The sequence below is a fragment of the Poromitra crassiceps genome (genome assembly GCF_964638095.1).
Source record: "Poromitra crassiceps genome assembly, chromosome: 16".
NCBI classification, from domain to species: domain Eukaryota; kingdom Metazoa; phylum Chordata; class Actinopteri; order Beryciformes; family Melamphaidae; genus Poromitra; species Poromitra crassiceps.
Genome location: NC_139645.1, coordinates 6,800,149 through 6,824,712, shown reverse-complemented (window position 1 = coordinate 6,824,712; position 24,564 = coordinate 6,800,149). Strand labels below are relative to the sequence as shown.

Sequence of the window (24,564 nt, the reverse complement as noted above, 5' to 3'; positions counted from 1 at the left end):
GGCTGAACGATAAGAATTTCTGACATGCGGTTCTAAAAATGAGTGACACATTTGTGACATGATTTAACAGATAATTTTCAACAACTACAACAACAACAACAAATTATGTGAAGGAGGAAAGCAAACATCCTGTCTATTATTAGAAGAGACTGCAAGGCAACAGAAGCAGAGACGACAAACACTTTGGGGATTAACATTATGGCCTTTGTTTTCCATAAACTCCCAGCCACAACTGCCAACTGCTTTAGAATGTCATACTCAGATTATCTTTTGTTAAAATTGGCTAAGTGGTGTCTGTGGCAGTGTCAGTCATAATTATGATGTCATCAGTGATGTCATCAGTGTTGTCAGTTGTGCAATTGTGATGTCATCACTGATGTCACGTGAGCAATTGTTGTGATGCCATCAGTGATGTCAGGCTCGATGGCGCTAGGGGTGTGAGTTGTGACTGTCTGTCTGTCTGTCATGATTTCAGGAGCCCGCGGAGTGGGCGATTTCCATAACAGCAGCCATGACGCATCATCTCCAGAGTCTCCACCCTTTGACTGGGAGTCAAAACTGAAGTTTTGAGTCAAAACTGAAGTTTTGACTGGGAGTCAAAACTGGGAGTCAAAACTGATCAGAACTGATCGTCTTTGTATATCATTAAAAAAAAAAGCTGATTACTCACAGCTGAGAGTTTTCCTGATTGATTTGATCATAACTCATGTTTTTTGTTTTCCATAGCAATTCCATACAGCAGAGGGAAAGCACACGTAGGCCTACAGTACATGCAGCCATCGGTACTCAGCTGAGCATGCAGTAGAATACCACATCTTATGATTTAGTTTCAAAGACTATAGCCTCCAGTGACTGGTTTTCATGGTTCCAATCCAATACATTCCAGTCAGCACATGTAGCTGTAGGCTACAGAGAGAATGATGGATGCTGGGACATACACTTCTACAGCGAGGCCTCTTGAACTTGAACTTGAACTTGATCATTATTGGTTGGTCTTTATTCACCTTATCATTTGCCCATATCAGGACTCTTTATAACAAACTGTTATAAACTTTTCATTGTTTTTTCAGATGATAACATAACATTCCAAATATGTGACCAGTTTATCAGAATAACGCCTATTTGGACATTTTTAACGAGCAGCAAGGACTGAGAGCGCTGGCTGTGTGACTAGCTAGTATCTGTCAACCCCTACTGTACTAGTCTGTGATGCATATTTCTGTGACTGCTTGCATAACCATTCTCCTTGGTCATTGCCTAGGGGGAAATAATCTGTTATTGTTATTGTCAAGTACCAATAGTTCCATGATCAAGTGTACCTGGGTTATAAGGCTGTTGCAGTATCCGCAATATTGTAATACCGTGCTGTGTAGACCATTAAGACAAACCACGTGCTTTTGTAACTAACGTTAAATGCCAACCTGCCAAATCTACAATTGCCCTTGGAATTGGGATGAGAGGGGCTTTTAAATGCCCCGTACAAAAAAGAGTTAACTTTCTGTATTTTAACTCTGTACTGTATTTGCAAAGCATGACCAGATTTTATTTGCAAAGCGTGACTCAAAAATGGCCAGCTAGGCATGGCATACCTGCACAACCCCCACCCCCTCCTCCTGCTGTTAATTACCTCAGTGACTGTAGCTGGCCAACCTATAACTTAATATACATACATACATACATACATACATATATATATATATATATATATATATATATATATATATATATATATATATATATATATATATATATATATATATATATAACCTTTGAAACGTTTTTGCCAATTACATTAATCAAGAGTGTGGTTGAGATGGTAGGGAATGAGGATTTTTAACAGATTGTTCCCTCGGGATTAATAAAGTATTTATCTATCTATCTATCTATCTATCTATCTATCTATCTATCTATCTGTCTATCTATCTATCTATCTATCTATCTATCTATCTATCTATCTATCTATCTATCTATCTATCTATCTTATGAACTTTTAGAAATATAAAATATGCTTGGATAAGAGGCTGTAATGCAACAAGAACTAATCATCATCATCATAAATGTGCGGGCGGTGTCTGTTAGTCACGATTTTGGTCACGTTTTCAATGTGACATCATCAGTGATGTCATAAATCAATTGCGACAATTGTGTGACATTACGTTTGTTTTACCTTCGATAGTTTTTCCCCTGTAGGTTGAGGCTTGTGAGGACCCGTCGTGACGTCAGCGTGTGGAAATTGTCAGAGTGGCAAGATGGCTACGGAACCAAATAAGACTGAAATCCTTACCATTTTCAAACGGTTAAGATCTATTGCCACAAACAAGGTAGGCTAACGTAAACACACACAGCCACGTGCGTGTTGTCCTGTTAGCATGACTTTTATTAGCACTAGTTTGTCAGCTTCGTCTGTCCAGCACAGCATAGTAAGCGGTCACCCGGCTAACTGTTAGCTAATGCTAGGTTTTCTAGCAGCTGTGGGCCTACACGGCCAGAATGATGTACATTTGCCTGTGCTTACCGCTAGTACCAAACCTATGGGTGAAACCGACAAACATTAAAGGCCACGTATACTGTTTAGGGGGCTAGCGTTAGCTTTTCCAGCTAGCTACGCTACGCTATACCTACCGAGCCTGGATGCTAAACAGTGAACGTGACGTGTGACGTGGAACAACCATACCTTTACAGTAACGATAATAACGTTACACATTTGAAGTAACGTTATTAACATGTCACTGTAGTGTTGTCGACATGATGCTGCTCCTGCTAGCTAGCAGCTGCTGACTGATGATAATATGTTGCTGCGTGTTGTTTAAAGCCATGCGATAGCGTTGGTTTCATAGTCGGTATCATAGCCAGATAAAGCTAACTAACGCTATGCTATCTAGTTATCTGCTAGAGAGCTTGTACAAATCAGTTCAATATTATGCGCTACCCTAAACATAGTAGAACGGGTGCCTGGCTTTATCGATCGATGCAAGACAGCACTGTTACCCATTCAGTTCCTCTCACTATAGCTGCTCTAACGTTACTGTAGCTGGTATCAATGTAATGTATAGCTATTTAAATAAACACGATTATGACAATATCCAATGACAATGTCATTTCTACCTAGGGATGCTTTGACTGTGCTGCCAAAAACCCCAGCTGGGCAAGCATTACCTATGGTGTGTTCCTGTGCATTGACTGCTCTGGTATTCACCGTTCCTTGGGAGTGCACCTCAGCTTCATCAGGTAGGCTTCAGCATAACTACAGGCCAGCTCAACGGTCATATCAACTGTAATAACTAGTCTGTGATGCATATTTATGTGACTGCTTGCATAACCATTCTCCTTGGTCATTGCCTAGGGGGAAATAATCTGTTATTGTTATTGTCAAGTACCAATAGTTCCATGATCAAGTTTACCTGGGTTATAAGGCTGTCGCAGTATCTGCAATATTGTAATACCATGCTGTAGACCATTAAGACAAACCAACCATGCTGGATGACAAGCAACTGCCACAACTACGCTAAATTCACGTTTTTCCCGGCATGGCATAGCCTAGGGCATCACACGACATGCCAAACTCAAGTCATGCAGTAATTCAGTCAAGTCAAGTAATGTTTAGTGAGGTGACGTTTCGTGAGATGGTATCTAGTGTCCCGCCTGGGCAGTGTTTGGACCTTTGGGGCCAATCAGGGTGCTTAAACATGGCAAACTCCACTCAACCAGGACCCTGGTTCCTGGTTAAACAAACGCACATTCAAACACAGAGAGTTTCATTCTGAGCAGCGGAGCTGACAGGTTATGTTGTGAAAATGCAGGAGAAACTGCATATTCTTTCCTACTTTCAACCCCAATGTGTTCAAGTGAATTCAACTTGTTTCTGTGAAGTAGCTACGTTATGACTTCTGAGCGAAGCTTGGCTGCTGTGTCTCTGCCTCTCCACCTTGTTGCTTGCTGACTGTACTTGCTTGTCATCCAGAGACGTCTATGTTCACTCACAGTCCCCCTCCCTCCGCTGCGAGTGGATATAGATTGTCCATCATCCAGCAACTTCAAAGTGACTTTTTGACAGTTAACGCATACACTGCATACCGCGCTGTTGAGCCACGCGGCCTAAATCAGCACAGGGGAAATTCTTTCACTGTGACAGCTCCTCGTTCTACTGTGTGCTGACTGCGTAAGTGACTGACTTCAATAGTACTCCCTGTTCCCTCCAGATCTACTGAGTTAGACTCCAACTGGAACTGGTTTCAGCTTCGATGCATGCAGGTCGGAGGCAATGCCAATGCGGTAAGTCATTAGGTAACATTTCTACGACATGTTGACAATGACACCTGCTAAGAGACATGTTTGAATATCGTGCTATGGCAATTATTGTCTAATGTAGTGTGTAAATAACTAGCTCAGACCACAGTTATGGCATGATTATGCAGTGATAATGTGAGAGCACAGCGCACTCATCGCCTCTCTCCTCTGTCAATGAAGACGGCCTTCTTCCGCCAGCACGGCTGCTCCACAAACGACACCAACGCCAAGTACAATAGTCGCGCGGCCCAGATGTACAGGGAGAAGATTCAACAGCAGGCCAATGCTGCATTGTCCAAGTATGGCACAGATGTAAGTATTAATATACTGTATGCTACATTCCATACACTATGAACACTGCTTTTTTTTTTTTTTTTTTAGCAAAGGTGGTTTCTTTATTTTCCCTCTCCCTCCCCCCACAACATCGCCCGTAGCTCACTTGCACTTATGACATCACTGATGACCACTGTGTGTCGCTGCCTCGCCTGCTCTATGACATCATAATTAGGGCAATCACCTAATTAAGAAATCCGGCTCCGTCAGGTCACCCACACAGCCCAGGGGCGGAAGCCATCGTCTCCGTCTGGTTCGATGACATCATCACTGAACTCACACTATTATATCACTGATGACATCATCTGTGTGTGTGTGTGTGTGTGCCCCCCTATGACATCACTGATCAGTCTTGTCACAATGCCTCCTTGTGTGTTTGTGTGCACCCTTATGACCTCACTTTTGACATAATCACTGATGACATCACAGATGACATCACATCATTAGCGAATTAACCTAATGAAGAAATCCGGCTCTGTCAGGTCACCCACACTGGTTCCCTTTACACGCCCTGAAAGTTTCAGCCCGATCGCACTTGAAACGGCGTAGCTGTGGCCGGACACAGAATTGAAACATACAAGCAAACATAAATATCGCCCACATACTCAATTTTATAGATCGATAGATACAGTTTGTATTGTAAGCTAATAATAACTAGGTAGCACCCTATCCAGTCTAGAAGTAATATAATTGGGAAATATGATCTGACCTCTGACCCTGCTCCTATAGTCTGTATTAGCTACACTTCACATAATTTAGTGGCACTGTAGTATGATTTGTTTTTGAAAAAATAAAACTAAATAGCATGAATTCAGTGCAGAGTCACTGTCTTGTGGATCAGTGACATGTTATATAAGAGTAGTGGTGATTATCAGTGTGCTTGCCACGTTTGCAGATCTACTTCAAAGTCCACCGGCTCGTGATTTGTTCACAAATCACAGCAAACGGGTCTGGAAAGTGATTGAAAGTTGAAACTTTCTTCCTATCTACAATATCACTCCCGGCATATGTTACAAGCAGAAAAGTTGAGGATTTCAAGATTGCTTTGAATTTATGTTGAGTGTGAATGATTCATTCCGATGTGTAAGCACGACTGGAAACAAAATATTCAAGGACTTACGAGACTTGTACATGTGAACATCTTTGTGAATAATTGGCCCGTACATTTGGAAATAATTTGTGCTTGGAAAGTGTTTGAAATCGATCATTACAAAAGAGTGGCAACCTTGTCACAGATTACCGGCTCATTATAGGCAAGATGCTAAAAAATAAAATGATAAGGGAAAGCGATAGTAACTTGCAGACAAGCTTCTTCTGAACATTGTTTGATTAAGGGGACATTCGGACCAAAAGCGTTTTTGGAGCTGCCAGCGTCTTTCTGCAATTCATTCTCTATGTAAGGACGCGCTAGACGTGCTCCTCTTTTAATGAACGCACCTGGCGTTTCAGCGCTGGTGGCGTCTGTTGTTTTTGGAGGAGCTCTGTGGGCGTTTTTAAGATGAAAAAAGTTGAACATTAGAGGAAAAGCGTGCTGCTCGTGTTTTTCACTCCTCCTACATTTTCTCCTCCCGAGGGATTTTCAACCTCGGCTGCTGCCAGAATTGGCAATAATCTGGCTTTCATGTCGACGGTGAACAACATCAAACAGACAAAACTAGCTGGCTACCGTCCTTGTGGTCGTTGTGTTCTGATCTGTACTGCACACCACTACAGGGGAAAACAAACGGAGCGCAAAGAAAATGCTCCATGCGCTGTGTTTTGTGCACAATGGAGGCGCTCTCAACATGATTTTCACAGCGTTCTGACTGAAAAAAAAACGCTTTTGGTGTGAATGTCTCCTTAATTGTGTCAATTCCAAGCAACTCAAACACTCCTCCTGTCTTCACTGCAGCTATGGATCGACTCGTCTGTGGGAAGCACTCCAGCCGCAGCCCCTGAGAAGAAAGAGACAGACTTCTTTGCAGAGCTTACACAGGTTTGTTACCATTTAGGATTCAGCAACACTACGGTCTGGAAAGCGACTATCTTCACATTAGTTTCAGTGATTGAAAAGTTTTCCATATTGTGCAAATGCCTGGAATATGTCATTGTTCTCACATCGAGGAACCAGTGACACATTAGTTTGTTTGAAGCAATGTTTCCTGTTCCTGTCAAATCTGATGTTGAGCAATACTGCTTGATCTAAAATATGATGTTCTTATGCCACAGCACATGGCTTTATGTGTTCTTGTGCACTCAATTGAGGAAAAGATGTGTTGAAAAAAATTGTTTTATTTTATTTTTCATGTTTCCAGCCTGCTAATGACTGGAGCATGGCGCCACCTACCCTGTCGGAGCAGAATGGAACCGCTATCACGTCACAGCTGGACACACCGGCCAAAGGCCAGGATGACACCAACAACCGTGAGTAAATATATATATGTATGTATATATATGTGTGTATATATATATATATATATATATAATTAATGTTATTAATATTATTAATGTTATTGATATTATTAATATTAATATATATTTATTTATTTATTTATTTATTTATTTATTTTTAAACTGCCAGCATGATTCATTTATGGCATCATGGCCAAATACATTGCCTAGCAGAAAATAAGTGTTAAAACTGCCGTGTTATAAGCTGCCGTTTTATTAGATGCTCAAATCCAACTGGATTTGGCTTGGTGTGTGTATTTCACTCATTTTAAAATGTCACTCATTTGAATGACTTCCATTATAAAGGGCTTGACCAAGGTTCTCATGTAGTAAGAAAATAGCTGGTCGAGGTGTGTATGTATTTCTACAAATGTCCCGTCATCCACTTGTGATTGACTGAACACAAACGTTGATGTGTTGCTTTAGCTGTCTGATCCCTGACGGGATCTCATGTGATCCCTGACGTGATCTCATGTGATCTTATGTGATCCCTGACGTGATCTCATGTGATCTTATGTGATCCCTGACATGATCTTATGTGCTTCTTGCTAGAGCCAGAAGACGGGCCGAGCATCGAGGGACTGAGCATATCGCCGAAAGCCTCCATTGGTGAGTCTGTCACGAGCCTTGTTGTCTCAACCATAGCCTCTCCCCAGACTCAAATAGGGGGGGGGGGGTGAAACCCTTGAATGAGTGACAGGTCGTAGCACCAATGAGAGAGCGGTTTGAAAAATGGGCTGCGCCTCCCATGCCGTCACTGATCGCAAAGTCGTTACTGATTGGTGAAGACTGAATCCACCACTGGCCCAATCACTGGCCAAGTGAACGGTTCACTTCCGACCCCAGCTGGCTGAGGGGAAGCGACCCAGAGAGAGATTTGCAGCATGCAGTAACGTAGTGTATCTGCGTAAGAACTCTCGTGGGTCTGGCGTTGGGACTATCTCAACCATAAAACTCAGCACTTTCATTGGTAACTTCTTTTATCATGTTGGACATTTAGTTATTTACTGGATAGATACTTGCTCCAGTCTACCAATCAATATGATGTATCCTCTGTATACTAGGGTAAAACTCCAATAAGTTCATTACATAATAATACATAATACATTTCTGTGTATGCATACTTTCACTTTCTATACAGCTAATCCTACTGTTAGAAGAACAGAAACTATAATAACAAACAACAATAAGCTCTAGATGAGTTGACCTGCTTCACTGCATAGGCATTTTCCCACCAGACCGTTCCAGTCAAAAGCACACAGACTCTTCTCTCTCTGGAGCCATGAACCTCCACACCTTTTTGTCTCCAAGGTGCTCAGACAAAAACACTGCAATTAACCGAGCACAGCATCTCATCAAAAATACATATCAGGGACAGAAATACAACCAGTAGCAGCCCCCCCCCCCCATTTTTGTGTATAATTTGGCTTGAAAGCATATGGAGGCGCGCATTAATATGCTCGCGTAACATCTGCTTCTTCTGTGTTCTTCTTGAATATGATTGTGATGTCTGGTGTGTCCCTCCCGTCCTGTAGAGGACGCCATGCGTTTGGCATCACAGGAAGCAGGGATACCCACAGGTGATTAGAGTGTGCCTGGTTGTCGTTTGACCGCTGGCTGGCTATGCTGCGGGGGCATGTGCTTGATTGACACCTCACAAGGCCCCGCCCACACACGGCGCTCTGTGTTTTTCAAGCAGTGGGAATATTTTTTTTATACATTTGAACTATTATTAAAAATAAATTCAAAATTAAATCTCCTTTAGAGCAGTTAGGGGTCATTTTTCTGGGCTTTTTTGGTGATAATTGTCTGGTAAATAAATTGCTCTTTGAGAAGATAATTTGGGATTCCCAGTCAGAAATGTGCAGCAGCAAGGCCACTGCATTGTGTAAAAAGGCAGAGATGTATGAGCACCTTTGCATGAGAAATCAAAGCACTTGACTCACTGATGAGGTTACAGCACTGAATCCTAATAATTACCTTTGCAGCTCACTGTACATTTATGATATTCTTCTGATTTCGGTTACTGCAGTCTCAATCTAGGAACCCAGAGTCTATTTTTATTTGAAAAATAGACTCTGGAACAGCCCTACCGTTTTTCTCAGCTTCCTGTACAGCGCGCCTCTCCTGCCACCGTCACTTCCTTTTCCGCGTCCATGCTCCACTGTTTACAGTCTAAATAGCAACTTGCACCGCAACTTTACAGTCATTTTCCACTGTTGTTGTTGTGAGACGAGTTGACGTCTTCTATGCAGTTTTAACGTTATTAGCGTTATTCCGCGTCCGTTTCGGCTATTCGCTAATAACATTAACGCATAAACACACTGCATAGAAGAGGTCAACTCGTCTCACAACATCTTTCGTTCTGATACTTCTTATCTTATCTTTCGTACGCTTTAGTTTCCTAAAGCGTCTGTTACTTTACTTCTTTAGGGGACATTCAGACCAAAAGCGTTTTTGGAGCTGCCAGCGTCTTTCTGCAATTCATTCTCTATGTAAGGACGCGCTAGACGTGCTCCTCTTTTAATGAACGCACCTGGTGTTTAAGCGCTGGTGGCGTCTGTTGTTTTCGGAGGAGCTCTGTGGGCGTTTTTAAGCTGAAAAAAGTTGAACATTAGAGGAAAAGCGCGCTGCTCGTGTTTTCCACTCCTCCTACCTTCTCTCCTCCCGAGGTATTCTCGACCTCCGCTGCTGCCAGAATTGGCAATAATCTGGCTTTCATGTTGACAGTGAACAATCTCAAACAGACAAAACTAGCTGGCTACTGTCCTTGTGGTCGTTGTGTTCTGATCTGTACTGCGCGCGACTGCAGGGGGAAACAAACAGAGCGCAAAAAAAACACTCCGTGTGCGCTGTGTTTTGTGCACAATGGAAGTGCTCTCAACATGATTTTCATAGCGTTCTGACTAGGGCTGCAACTAACGATTATTTTGATAATCGATTAATCGGTCGATTATTTGTTCGATTAATCGATTAATCGGATTAAAAAATGCACTGATATTGTTTCCATCCGTTTATTGAAAAACAACTTTTTTTTTGTTAAACAAAAACCCACCGGGCTTTGCTACATCAAATAGCTTTGACAGGGCATGAACGAATACAAAATACATACAAATGTATGGTGTAAGTGCAAAAGATATCTTCATATCTTCTTAAATAAAGTGCTTTAACGCAGTGGTTCTCAACTGGTGTAGCCTCAGGACCCACTATTTTCCTTGTCATGAAGTCGCGACCCAAATTTCGGATTTTTTTTTGAACCACTCAAATTAATTGCACAAAAAATAGCGCATTAATTTAATACACAATGCCTTCATGCACTGTTATAAACTTCAAATGAACAAAAAAGTGCAACAGAAGTGCAACTAGGGCTAAAAACCAATTGAAATAAGGCAGACTTGAATTACAGGCCTATATGTTTTTAAATTTAAACAAGTCAAACTGTTCATGCTCAGAAGGTCTTATTTGAACTGTATGAAATATGAAATAAAATGCAGACTTATCTTGAATTACATGCCTATATGTTTTTAAAAAAGTTAATAATAATAATAATAATAATAATAATAATAATAATAATAATAATAATAATAATCCAGTTTCAATAGTCTGAATTTAACTAATATGAAATAAAAAGGAATCACAGGCAGGCTATATGATTTTTAGTTAAACTGGTCATAACTTTTAATTAAACTGGGGCCATGCTAATCCAGTTTCAATCATCTGAATTGAACTAAAATTAAATATGAAATTAAAAGGCAGACTTCTCTTGAATTAAAGGCAGAGCATATGCTTCAGCTTGTTAAACAAGTAGAACTGGTCAGGCTAATCCAGTTTCAATAATCTGAATTTAACTCAAATGAAATATGAAAAAAAGGGCAACGAATCGATAATCAAATTCATTGCCAACAAATTTAATAATCGATTTTAATCGATTTAATCGATTAGTTGTTGCAGCCCTAGTTCTGACTGAAAAAAACGCTTTTGGTGTGAATGTCCCCTTACTCCTTCAAAATGTTATTCTTGCACAACTACAAAATCTCCTATCTTGCAAATTGAGTTCCTTCGAATAGCAAAGCTAATCGACGTCCGAGAGCTTCAACACGTTTGACGTGCTGCTAAGTTCTAATAAGCTGCGGCGCCATTGGCTTACATGTCCTTAACCAAGTTTCACGCTTTGTGTCTGCGATGATTTGATTGGTTGCAGTTTCAGCATTAACAAAGCAAAGCCAAAGAAGGCCCCTGTCCTTCACAGATGATGCAGTGTTGTTCCTCTGCAGCCATATTGCTGAGCTGATGTCTTCCTTTCTTCTTCTGATTTCACGTCACCTTTGTAAAAACGTGTTCTTAATTGGCCTTCTTGGCTAAATGAAGGCTTAGAAAAAAATCAATGTCTTGCAGTTTGTTAACACAGCTTGATATTTCTGATAATTCTGACCTTTTCTGTGGCCAATGAGGAGCAGCGTCTCATGTTGTTTGTTGTATCACAGATGTGAAATCCTCTATCATTGGGAAGAAGAAGCCCATGACTGCCAAAAAAGGGGTGAGTGATGTTTTCTCCAAGCCAGAAACCTCGCATCTTGGGAACCGCTATAGAGCTCAACAAGTCATGTGACGTTTCTTGCCCCAGAAGTGAATTCCCCCATTAATTTTCTCCATAGACATTTCGAAAAAACCGTATATAACGAGTTTTAAAGGAGAATTTCGGTTTTTTTTTAACCTGGACCCTATTTTCCACACTGTACGTGTCTAAGGGACTCATCGTGACACATTTTTTTCAAATTGGTCCAGTACTCACCGAGATAGCCTCGGTTACAGCTCGAGCAATGTGCCCAAACGACTATCAGTGTAACTACACAGGGCAATCCCGCACCGCATCGTCAATACACGTTCGCTAATAAATCTGTTTGTTTTGCCGTCTGCGGGAAGGCTCAAACTGTCATTATAGTGTCTGGCAACGTGAAAACGCCTCTCCAGGTGAGGAGAGAGAGAGAGAGAGAGAGACAGCGAGAGGAGCAAGGAGGCTTGCACTGTCATTATAGTGTCTGGCAACGTGAAAACGCCTCTCCAGGTGAGGAGAGAACGCCTCTCCAGGTGAGGAGAGAGAGAGAGAGAGAGACAGCGAGAGGAGCAAGGAGGCTTGCACTGTCATTATAGTGTCTGGCAACGTGAAAACACCTCTCCAGGTGAGGAGAGAACGCCTCTCCAGGTGAGGAGAGAGAGAGAGAGAGAGACCGCGAGAGGAGCAGGGAAGCTTGCACTGTGTCAACACGCGCTGTGATGTGCTCCTTTCTCTCTCTCTCCCCTCGCCTCTTCATACGCACTTTTTCTCTGTCCCACAGTAAACCCTGGAGAATAATACTCATGTATAGAGTCGTTTCCATGTTGCCAAACACTATATTGACAGTTTGAGCCTTCCCGCAGACGGCAACACAAGCAGTTTTATTAGCGAACGTGTATTGACGATGCGGTGCAGGATTGCCCTGTGTAGTTACACTGATAGTTGTTTGAGCACATTGCTCCAGCTGTAAACAAGGCTGTCTCGCTGAGTACTCGACCAATTTGAAAAAATATGTCACGATGAGTCCCTTAGTGTGGAAAATAGGGTCCAGGTTGAAAAAAAACGAAATTCTCCTTTAAGGCTTGAACCGAGCCAACCCGTCTTCCAGAGAATTGACCATAAAGCATTTCACCTTCAGCAAAAACGATAAAAGCGAGAGAGAAAATATAATTTTTGATCTTTTTTCCTGCATTTATTTTTTGTTTTTTGCTGAAAGTGAAATGTTTTATGGTCAGTCACGATTCTCTGGATTCTCAAAATCGACTTATTTATTTCACAAAATATACTTATTTCACCTGTAATGAACATGCCCACTGACGGACGTCTGCGACGATTTAAGTCTGTTGTTGTTGTCCTCTCCGTAACACAATGTAACACAACTCAACGTAACCCAACTGTAACACAACTCCCTAACACAAAGCATCTAACCTGTCGGAGACCCAAAATGACTTAGTGTTTCCCCTCGTGCAGCTCGGAGCTAAGAGAGGTCTCGGCGCCCAGAAGGTGAGCAGTAAGAGCTTCACGGAGGTGGAGAAGCAGGCGCAGGTGGCAGAGAAGATGCGAGAGGAGCAGGTGGCCGAGGCTAAGAAGCAAGCTGAGGAATCCATGTAAGAAATCCAACATCTTTTTATTTATAACTGTGTATCATTAGGCAGTGATGGAGAGTAGCAAAAATGATATTCATCTTATGTAAATGTTGCTAATTATGACTTTAAAATTTGCTCCTAAAAAAACCACACAGTCTGCTCCTACAAAATATTGTCCAGCAAAGATCAGATACAGATGAGTGAAGTATACGCCCCAGCTGTGCTCTGATGTCTCTTGTCCCGGCTGTTGCAGCGTGGCCTCCATGCGTCTGGCCTACAAAGAGCTGGAGATCGACAGGAAGATGGAGGAGAAGAAGATCAACAGCCTGGAAGGCAAGAAGAGAGAGCAGGCGGAGAGACTGGGCATGGGCTTTGGCAATAGGAGGTGAGACCCCGGCCCCCCAAACCGCTCCCCTGCACACTGATCGTGACCGAGTCTCCCTAGACAATCTTTGGTCACCTTCCCTTCATTCACTTCAAAGATGAACGTCTCATGATGCTTTTGAGAAATGATTATAGCTACAGCCCAGATCTGCATTCTTGCTGATACTCTTGCATAATGTGTCGTCAATCACAAAAGTGCTGTTTTTTGTTGTTGTACGAGACTATTATATTATGTAACAGACTAATTATGGTGTGTGTGTGTGTGTGTGTGTGTGTGTGTGTGTGTGTGTGTGTGTGTGTGTGTGTGTGTGTGTGCGCACGTGCGCGTGTACCTTTGGGCTGGTACGCTTCCTGTTTCAGCGCTGTGTCTCACTCGGTGATGTCAGAGATGCAGGTGATTGAGCAGGAGACTCCTGTGGGGGCCAAGAGCTCCTCGCGCTCCAAACTGGACATGTTCGAGGAGCCCGGCTTCACCTCTGGACCCCCCAAGTAAGACCCTCTCATAGAGACACTGCAAAACGCGTCATCATTCAGAAGCCACGCCCAAGACGGGGGAAAATACAAGGAAGCACTGCCTGACGACTGCAGCTGGCAAAGCTAACCGGGGCGAACGGAGGAACTCTCATCAGATATAAATAGTTTTGCGGGGTTTTACAGGGATTCGGACAGTTTTCTTTTTAGATAATGTCAAAAGATTCTTTCAGTACACTTCCTCCAACGGAGAGGGAAAGGTACATCGAGAAAATGAACTCAGTTGGCCTGGAGCAGTGTCCCTTTTCATTGCCCAAACAACGCTGGATAAACGGTGGCCTGAAGTGAAATACTATGACATGAGCTTTTAGGCATGTTTAAATGAATGAAAATAACGCTGGTGTAACATCAGACAGATGGCATCAGACGCGCTGGCGTTCTCCTACAGTATGTCACGTAGTTGCACACAAAGATCGTATATACGGAAGATGAACACTCCAACTTACTTCCTTGACAGCTAAATCCACATTTTCTTCTCGCCAATTCTCAATGGCTTCCTTGTTTTGCTCGGGAGTACAAAAAAACTTTAATTGGCGATTTTTTACATTTGTTGTGTGCGCAGCCCCACCACACAACAGCTTTTAGCTATGTTTCATTCAAGGAAAATGACGCTGGTGAATGGGAGTGAACGGACCTATTTCCCCCGTGATGGGCGTGGCCTATTTCATGCAGTGTCTCTATCACCTACTTGCGTTTCTGTTCTGTGGTCTTTTGATCGTATAGAAATGGCGATGATGGAGGGAAAGTGGAGCAGGTTCTGTCACTAAACCAGGTAACAGCTTATTGAACTGTTGCTTTTTGTCTGATGGCTGTGCAGGTATAAGGACAACCCGTTTACAGTGGGAGACAGTTTTGGCTCCCGATGGGATTCGGAGGGAGGAACGTCCTCCTTCACCACCTCCTGGGCCCTGGAGAAAGAGGATCCCAAAGAGGAGGTCACCATCTCCAGTATACAGCCAATAGGAGAGAGGTACCTGCATACAGATACTCATATGTGCGCGCACGCACGCACACACACACACACACACACACACACACACGCACACACACGTACGTCATGGCTTACTAACAATTGTCTATAGCCTGTAAAACAGGAAGTTCCTGACTCTTTTTGTTTTCAAAAACTTTGTACACATTGAACACAAGTGTAAATGCAATGTGTCCTCTCAATCTGTATACAACAACTGTATGCGGATTGAGAGGACAGCCATTTTGGGTGATCAGATTGCAATCTGATCACCCAAAACGCATGCTAACGCCAGGTGGTAAATTAAATCGGGCTAATGTGGTCAAGCACTATCCGATTGCAATCTGATCACAGAAAAGGCATGTTAAATGACAGGTGTATATGGCCTCATTGAGTCAGGCAGCGGTTCAGGGTTAGTGCCTGAACGTGGAGGCGAGAGGAGGGACACATAACATTACATTAAGAATGAACTCATCATTGAGACCCCTAAGCAGAAGATCAAGATCACCGCCTCTTTTAAGTTAAGTTATCAAGTTATCCTTTATTTATCCTCATGGGGAAATCCATCCTCTGCATTTGACCCATCCTCTACTAGGAACCTTCCTAGAACTAGGAGCAGTGGGCAGCCGCAGCGCAGCAGCTGCAGGGGGCACCGGCAGGAGTATTAACCCTAACATACATGTCTTTTATGGTGGGAGGAAACCGGAGCACCCGGAGAAAACCCACACAAACATGGGGAGAACATGCAAACTCCACACAGAAAGGAGCTGGCATGGACCGGTGTTCGAACCCGGGACCTTCTTGCTGTGAGGAAACAGCGCTAACCACTGAGCCACCGTGCCGTCCTACCACCGTGCCGTTTTGTTCAGCAGTGATGAATAGTTTCCTAAAGCGTGTTACTTTAGTTATTTATTTACTCTTCTCTCAAAATGTTCCTATTTCCCTTCCAGAACAACACAATTCCCCATAACGTTCTAATCTCAGTCTATCTGTGTCTTGCTTATTCGCATTTCCTCAAAGTGTAAAACCAATCAGAGTCCAGTCAATCCGATGCCCAGGTCCGGTTGTTAAGCTGTAATGGTCACAGCTCATCATGCGTGTTGTTTGTCCCTTCCCAGGCTTCCCAGTAGAAGGAAAGCGGAGGTGTCGGCGCCGGTGGCAGAGTCAAGTGAGGCCCGGGAGAAGTTTGCCAACGCCAAGGCGATCTCCTCCGACATGTTCTTCGGCCGGGAGAGCACCGCTGAGGTGAGGAACCTCTCCGTCTCGGTTTCAAACCGCAGCAACACAGTAATGCCTCTTCAAGCTTTAAAATGTATGTATTGGCAAAGGTGTAGTGCAGTGATACTCAACTTGCGGCCCCAGTGATGGAATTGCATTATTATTATTATATATTTTTTTACACTGCACCTGAACGCAACATGCAAGATACCCGCTGAATAAGTGTCCAAATGTTCATGTCATTCTGGCCAATACTCCACTTCTGTTATAGCATTTCAGTCTGGAATATGGAATATCTTTCAATAATCTATAATTTAGCTGCTAAATTGTCAAATACTGCCGTCTGCTCGCTACCCAGGCACTTATGTATGTACTTAACCTAACTACCGTAAATTCCGGACTATAAGCCGCGGCTTTTTTCCCGTTTTTTGGCCCCTGCGGCTTATATAACGGTGCGTCTTATCTATGGATTTTTTCAGAAAAAAAAAAAAAAATACAAATAAAATCTCTCTTTTTTAGCACTCTTTCTAACTATAAATCCACTTCTGTTTTAATTTCCTCTCTTGCCCTCTTTTCACCACACCGCGGACACTGTGTGCACTGTAAAAATAAACAACGGTGGTGTTGTGTTATGTTGTTTTGTTGAAATGTTACGGTAATACGGTAAATGGGAGCTTCCTCAAACAGCCATCTCTTTCCCGACAATCCCCTCTGTGCGTGACCACTTACATATGGTAATTACGGTAAGCAAACGGCCACTCTGCCATCAACTCCCTCCCCCGACTACCAGGAGAAAATCACAAACTTCGGCGAATTCACACAAAGGAAGATCAAGGAATATTCCATCGAACCGGAGCAGATCATAAATATGGATGAAGTGCCTTTGACGTTCGACCTGCCACTCACTCGGACTGTTAACAAGAAGCGCCCTGGAGGATTCTTTCACCAAAAAAAAGCTTTGCTCGTTCTCGACAGCATGAGAACGAGCAGTAGAAGCAACACTCTCACTTACCATGGGGAAGGTACGCAGAAATTCACACGACGCAGCTTTCAAGTTGAAAGCAGTCAATCTCGCATTAAAAGAGGGAAACAGAGCAGCCGCGCGTAACCTGGGCATCGATGAGTCAATGGTGAGGCGTTGGACGGTGCAGCAGGAGGAACTGTCTCAGCACGGAATATTATAGGAGTGTGAAAACATCCACAATCACCAACGGGTTCCAAAACGCTGGACTGCTGCGGGATGAAGAGGATGACGCCGCCACAGCTGGCGCTGAGGGCCGTCAGAGGCTTCAGAGGCTGTTCGATGCCGACAGTGATGAAGAGGAGTTCGTTGGTTTTGAGTGACAATGAAGGAGAGAGGAGAGTGGTTGACGAAGCCACCCTGAACCTGTTCGTTTCCGACACTGAAGATGAGGACTTTGGTGGTTTCAGTACGCAGGAAGAAGAGGAAGACGAGGATTAGTGACTTGACTTCTCTGGTTACAGGTTTGCTGCACATATAGCCTATTGTTGTGTGATTTTGTCTGGGGATTAGTGACCTGACTTTTGTTTTGTTTTGTTGAAATGTTAATAAATGGGAGCTTCCCCAAACAGCCATCGCTTTCCCGACATTCCTCTCTGTGCACGAACCCTTTCATATGGTAATTAAACATCAAAACACCCGCGGCTTATAGACCGGTGCGGCTTATAGAAGAAAAAAATAGTCAATTTTGGTCCCGCGGCTTATAGACCGGTGCGTCTTATAGTCCGGAATTTACGGTAACTTAACCTAACTAACTATCCGGTGTGCACAACATTGTCAGACTAAACTCCGGCTGACACCCCAAAAACCTACAATCCGCTACAGAAAAATGTATATTGTTTGTTTATTAACTGGCCCCTGGCCTCCTATCATTTCAGTTGAGTATCCCTGGTGTAGTGGAAGTCATGAATCATGGGCAGGGATTTCATTGGCCATTTTATATTAGTTGTAACTATTGCTGGGCGATAAGTCAATATGATCGTTCATCATCTTAGTTGTAAGCTGTGTCTGGATTGAGTTATAGACAGATTGGCTGAGTCTGGTATTGACCTGCTCTGATTGTCTATGCTGCCCAGTAAGTCACCTTCCTGTGGTTGGTGTTTCTACAGCCTCTCAGCCAAGGTCTGAGAAGCAGTGATCCCCAGGAACGTACTCTGTTGCTTTACCTCTCAGTACAGGAACAGACTGTGTTGCTTTACCTCTCAGTACAGGAACAGACTGTGTTGCTTTACCTCTCAGTACATGAACTGACTGTGTTGCTTTACCTCTCAGTACATGAACATACTGTGTTGCTTTACCTCTCAGTACATGAACTGACTGTGTTGCTTTACCTCTCAGTACATGAACAGACTGTGTTGCTTTACCTCTCAGTACATGAACTGACTGTGTTGCTTTACCTCTCAGTACAGGAACAGACTGTGTTGCTTTACCTCTCAGTACATGAACATACTGTGTTGCTTTACCTCTCAGTACATGAACAGACTGTGTTGCTTTACCTCTCAGTACAGGAACTGACTCTGTTGCTTTACCTCTCAGTACATGAACATACTGTGTTGCTTTACCTCTCAGTACATGAACATACTGTGTTGCTTTACCTCTCAGTACAGGAACAGACTCTGTTGCTTTACCTCTCAGTACATGAACTGACTCTGTTGCTTTACCTCTCAGTACATGAACTGACTGTGTTGCTTTACTTCTCAGTACGAAGCAAAGTCAAGACTGGAGAGCATGTCGGGCAGCACCTCCATCAGCTCAGCTGACCTGTTTGGGGACGGCAGTGACCGCACAGGTAAGAGAGCAGTTGACACAGTTGAGTGAGTGAGGGAGTGAGTGAGCGAGCGCACAGTGCACAGTGCACACACACGTGTACTAGAGAAAAACAATATTTTTGTCATGCTGGAGTGTGAGAAAGCAGATGCTGTGAATGTTTTGGCTGGTGCTGACTCCCCTCTTCTCTCCTCTCCTCTCCTCCCCTCTCCTCCCCTCTCCTCTCCTCTGCTCCTCTCCTCTCCAGGAGTGTCAGGTTTAGACAGCGTGCTCCCCACCCGCCCGGACATCGCACAGTTCAAACAAGGGGTGAAGTCCGTGGCGGGCAAGATGGCCGTTCTCGCCAACGGTGTCATGAATACGATCCAGGTGAGAGAGTGGCAGAATCTGTGTCATCCTCAAGCTTAAAGCAATATTAATAATAAGCTTTAACAACAACCCCAATGTTAAAACTAACTTGGATAACAAACTCATTTCGTTTTAACATGGGGCTTGTTTGCACTCGACAGCCATGAACATAATATTTAAGGGTCCTGATCACCCTATCGGGGTTTATTTCATGATAATGACCGGCTCCCTGTACATTATACCGCTTATTACACGGCTACGTACTAAAGAAAGCTACGGTAACACTTTTAGCCACCGGGTGTCGCGAATGAGCTAAATTTACCGGACTTCTTTCTGCAGATTGATATGACTGGACGTCGTCCTCCAGTCTTTCAGAACGGCGTGCATAGCAACGGTCTGTTATACCTAGCAGCGGTAGACCGTAGAATGCTGTGATTGACCAATCAGTGATAAAATATAATAACCTCCATGTTAAAACTAAGTAGAATATTGCTTTAAAGGGGCAGTGATACAGCATCTGGCATTACTGTATGAATCTACACACAAATAATGTCTGTTGTATCTTTGTCCAGGATCACTACGGCGCGTACTGAGCGACCTCGGGAGACGCGCGGGGACCTGTGGGAAGACGTACTAACGACTGCATGGAGCAAACCAGCCTCCTGAGCGACGGGCGCGTTTGGGCGGGAGAGACAGGAAGTAGAAAGATTGCATGGAGAGAGAAATCGTCCTTCTCGCCCCGTCCGTCTTTTAGAGACAATTTGCAGGAGTGAGACAGTATTTTTGTTTTCTCATTCTCGTTAGCAGATTCTTGAGTTTTATTTTCATAAAGGAAAAACCATTGGAGGGATATATAGTCTTTTCTAAACCAAGAATTGTGTTGTAATTTACTGTGAGAGAGAGAGTTTTTTTGGTCTTAGGTTTCAAAATTATATTTGTCTGAGTTAATTCTACTATATTTGATTCCTTCTAAATAAGTCAAGGTATTGTTTTTATTCATATTATCACAATATTATTTCATGCTTACGTCAGTTTTTGTTGTTTTATTGTGGATGTTATTGAAAAGGAGCAGTATATATTTTAACCATTTGGCGTTAATTTGAACAATTGCATTCAGTGTTCAGTTCCCTGCTGCTCACTTACAGTACAGTTTTTCCGCTAGTTATTTTTATTTATTTTTTATTTTTTACATAACGCACTGGCAGCCAAGACACCGAGGAAGTAGGAGTGGTTGTTCACTGTTTTTTCGGTTCAGTGGGTTCAGTGTGTTGCCTCACTCTGATAAAGAATGAGCTTGTAATTATAAGGTTTGAGTTTGGGTGGAGTGCAGTTCTGAGATAACAAGCATCCAATAAGTTGATGCCTGAGCTGGGACAACACCTGGCTCTCACTTGAAAATGTTCAACCCCAAACGATTCTTCTCTTCTATTTTTTATGTCACCTTATAATTCCAAGCTCAAAAAACCTTGATCATTTTCTATGCATGTCCATTCCCCAACCTTCAGGGAAAACTGAAGGAACAACAACCAGTTGAATCCGCGTCTGCCTGATCTCTGTAAAGACATGAAAAGATTTCTTGTCCCCCCCCCCCAAAAAAAAATCCATGATTTCATCTTTAATAGAGAGCCAAAGTGGAACGTCACTTCCTGCTTCAGCACTGTACCAGAGATTTTCTTCCGCAATTTATTTTCCCATAGACATTTTGTAAAATGCTTATGAAAATAGTTTTACTTAATCAAACCAAACGGTTCCGCTATATTTAGAATCGGGAGAGACCATAGAACATTTCACTCGGACCAAAACTTTAAAAAACGACATCGAAAAAATATGCTCTTTAAATCCACATTTGTTTTACGTTTTGGTCTGAGTGAAATGTTAAGCGATCTCTCCTGTTTCTAAATATATCTGAACCGTTTGGGTTGAACAAGTAAAACTATTTTTATAAGCCTTTTACTAAATGTCTATGGGAAAATAAATGGCGGATGAAAATCTCTGGTACAGTGCTGAAGCAGGAAGTGACGTTCCACTTTGGCTCTCTATTATTTCATCTTTAGAGACATAACTATCTTGGTTTCCCCCATTTACATCTCTTCCGTCTCATAGACATATTGGCCGATGGAAAATGTTCCTGACTTTTGTTTGGCTTGTTGGATTTTGCCCCGAGTCAAAAATGATTTGTCTCCTAATTGTAAACACGGGGCACTGGTATGCCTTACTGGAGACAAGGAACCCTTTCAGTATTTCTACCTAACCTTGTCATCATATATAAAATAACCCTGTTATTGGAAAAAACAGCCCTTGTCTTGCCATTTTACCTACCGTAGTACTTCTACCAGATGTTAGTTAGGTATACGCAATAAGCAGCTGTACTCAATAAACTTGTAGGATAAGTGGTGTGTAAGTGAGTATAACCAAATGTCTCATTTAAACTTCTGTGATGAAAGACAGAGTAGTCTAAATACAGCGAGCAGGAAGGCAGACATGGATGAATCATTTTTCTGTCACTGATCTTCTGTGGGACGCTCCATTCAGATATATATTATATCTTTTATATGTCGATGGGACGGTCCCTTCATTTTGCATTCCAGGCAGACTCGACGCTCACAGTTATGATGATTGATTGTTTTCGACAGTATCCAGTAGATGAAAAGGTCTGGAAACATTTTTTGTAAACGTCCTCATCTCTTTTTCTTTGTGGCTGCGGAATAGATTTGAGTGTCATATTTCTTCCCCCTTACTGTGGCCATGCCTGACAATGTGTGTCCCGCCCTGTGATAAACTGTCCAAAAAGATAATTAACACACAGATTGAAATGATGAAACATTCAACTATTTATTTGTAGTCTACAAAAAATGGGACTTATTCGATATGTTAATAAAGAGGGAAAACATTTGCGGTCTGCTCCTGTCTTCATTGACTCCGCTCTCCCAGACTCGCAAACCTGTTTTTCATGTCGTTTTGCTAAATCCTATCCTGACGCTGCCAGACAAGCAGTATGTGGTTTCCTGTTGTTTTTATACGTTTGAAAGTTGGTCACCATTTATGTCAATTGTCACAAATGTTTTGTCGACTTAAAAAAACTTCACTCGTCCTTCCACCAGCATGGGAGTGAATAGCTAATGATAATGGGTGAACTTCTCCTTTCATGTCAACCTTGCAGTAAATGCTGGGAGATCAGAAAATTGCTTTGAGTTAATTTCACTTTTGTTTAGTGTATGTCCTCACAATGCCCCTTGTGTGTCAGGATAGTCTCACTTGCCAGACTATAGTCTCAGGATAACTTGTGATAACTCATGTGACTTGAATAAAATGGCAGAAAAACAACTTAAGGCAGTAATCAGCCCTATGACAATCTACCTCAAACAAAATATATATTTTGATCATGTTTGATCATCTTTTATTGAAAATATCTGATTTTGAAAAATACTTGTATTGTGTATATATAGCCCATCATGCAACTGCATACATCAATTTAGTTGAACATAACTACAGTTGCAGTCTTCAGTTGGTGCTCCCAGCCGAAGCCCTTCCAGCTGCCAGCCGGCTGCATGGCTTACCAAATTAAGAACTGAACTTTGTTGCACCATAAGGGACATTGCTTTAGAGCGTGGGTGTCAAACGTACGGCCCGGGGGCCAGAACCGGCCCACCTGATGACTTTGCAAAGTGAGACTCTTGGGGTGAAACAGGCCAACCTGCTTTCCCCCCTTTTGTCCACTAGAGGGCAGCCTTACCTAGAAAATGCGGGTTAATTTGGAATGACATGGGGCAATATTGGGTCAGTTCATTTTCCTCATTATCCTGTATTCAGACATTGATTATAGGCACAATTAAAAACTAAACAAGAAGACATTTGATATTGTGTTTATTGTATAAAGACAGTACTTCATATTCATCATTAACTACATATTATACACTACTAGGTAGGTTATACATCTTATATATCTTTCATTTGACCCATTAACCGTGGTCGGAATGGTTCACTCATTCTCTCACCAATGTAGTGATTGGGAACGATCACACTTGTTACGTTTTCATGAAATTGCCAGGGCAGTGGAGCAATCAAATCTCTAACATGATATCACCGTAGTCAAGCAGAGACCAGATAAGAAAAATGGCGAACGAACACACAACACACTTTTAGCACAGATAATTTCTGTATATATATATACATACATACACACCAATGATACACACACACACTGTATATACACACAGATGCATGCATAACGCTCAAATCCCCCCTCCACCAGAGATAGCAATTAAATGTTTACTCTCCTGTGTGGATTATCATGTGTACCGGTACAAGGTTCCCTTTTCACAAAAATATTTACCACAGACTGAGCAATTGTTGAGCAGTCTCACACCTGCCTGTGTGGACTATCAGGTGTCTCTTCAAGTCTCCATTATCACGAAAACCTTTACCACAGATTGAGCAATCAAATTTGTTCCCTCCTGTGTGGACTATCATGTGTGTCTTCAAGACATGTTTATGACCAAAACATTTACCACAGACTGAGCAAATAAATTGTCTCTCACCTGTGTGGACTATCATGTGTGTCTTCAAGTTTCTGTTATGACCAAAACCTTTACCACAGACTGAGCAAATAAATTGTTTCTCACCTGTGTGGACTATCCTGTGTGTCTTCAAGTTTGATTTACGACCAAAACCTTTACCACAGACTGAACAATTAAATGGTTTCTCACCTGTGTGGACTATCATGTGTATCTTCAGGTGTGCTTTATAACCAAATATTTTACCACAAACTGAGCAACTCAAGTGTTTCTTCACAAGAACTTCACTGTTTCTCTGTGAGTCTACACCTAACTGAGGTGCACTAGTTTCCATCCTTTCTTCACCACTGTCTTCAGTCTCAGGTTCAGAAGGGTCTGGAGTCTTGTTGTCATCACTACCTGGTTGTAAACTACTAGCTGGATTCCTCTCTGGTTCTGATACTCCACAGTCCTCTCCACCAGCTTCTGTTTGTTCAGTTGAGCTGCTGGCTAGAGGCCCTGCCTCTCTGTTCTGCTCAGTTTGGCTTTGATGAAGCTGTGAGGACTGAGGTTTCTCTTCATCATCTTCACTCTTCACAGGGAATGGGAACTTGGTGATATCAGCCTCCTCCAGCCCTCGAAGT

The 24,564-nt window shown here is 42.6% G+C and overlaps 1 protein-coding gene across 4 annotated transcripts; it reads left to right on the top strand.

Annotated features, from left to right (window-relative positions):
- Positions 1 to 2,240: 2,240 nt before the first annotated feature.
- On the top strand, positions 2,241 to 22,313 carry arfgap2 (ADP-ribosylation factor GTPase activating protein 2). 4 transcript variants are annotated; one of them, XM_083652559.1, is made up of 17 exons: positions 2,241 to 2,321; positions 3,110 to 3,228; positions 4,200 to 4,272; positions 4,468 to 4,599; positions 6,512 to 6,595; positions 6,915 to 7,023; positions 7,603 to 7,659; positions 8,586 to 8,630; positions 11,535 to 11,587; positions 13,076 to 13,212; positions 13,445 to 13,576; positions 13,936 to 14,064; positions 14,924 to 15,076; positions 16,192 to 16,318; positions 19,014 to 19,101; positions 19,327 to 19,448; positions 20,000 to 22,313. In XM_083652559.1, exons 1-17 carry the CDS (start codon positions 2,250 to 2,252, stop codon positions 20,018 to 20,020), a joined length of 1,653 nt encoding a protein of 550 aa, XP_083508685.1. In that variant the 5' UTR covers positions 2,241 to 2,249; the 3' UTR covers positions 20,021 to 22,313. The 4 variants fall into 4 exon arrangements, with proteins under 4 accessions (XP_083508685.1, XP_083508684.1, XP_083508687.1 ...); XM_083652558.1 differs by having other exon boundaries at positions 16,192 to 16,339; XM_083652561.1 differs by lacking the exon at positions 8,586 to 8,630.
- The last annotated feature ends 2,251 nt before the right edge of the window (positions 22,314 to 24,564 follow it).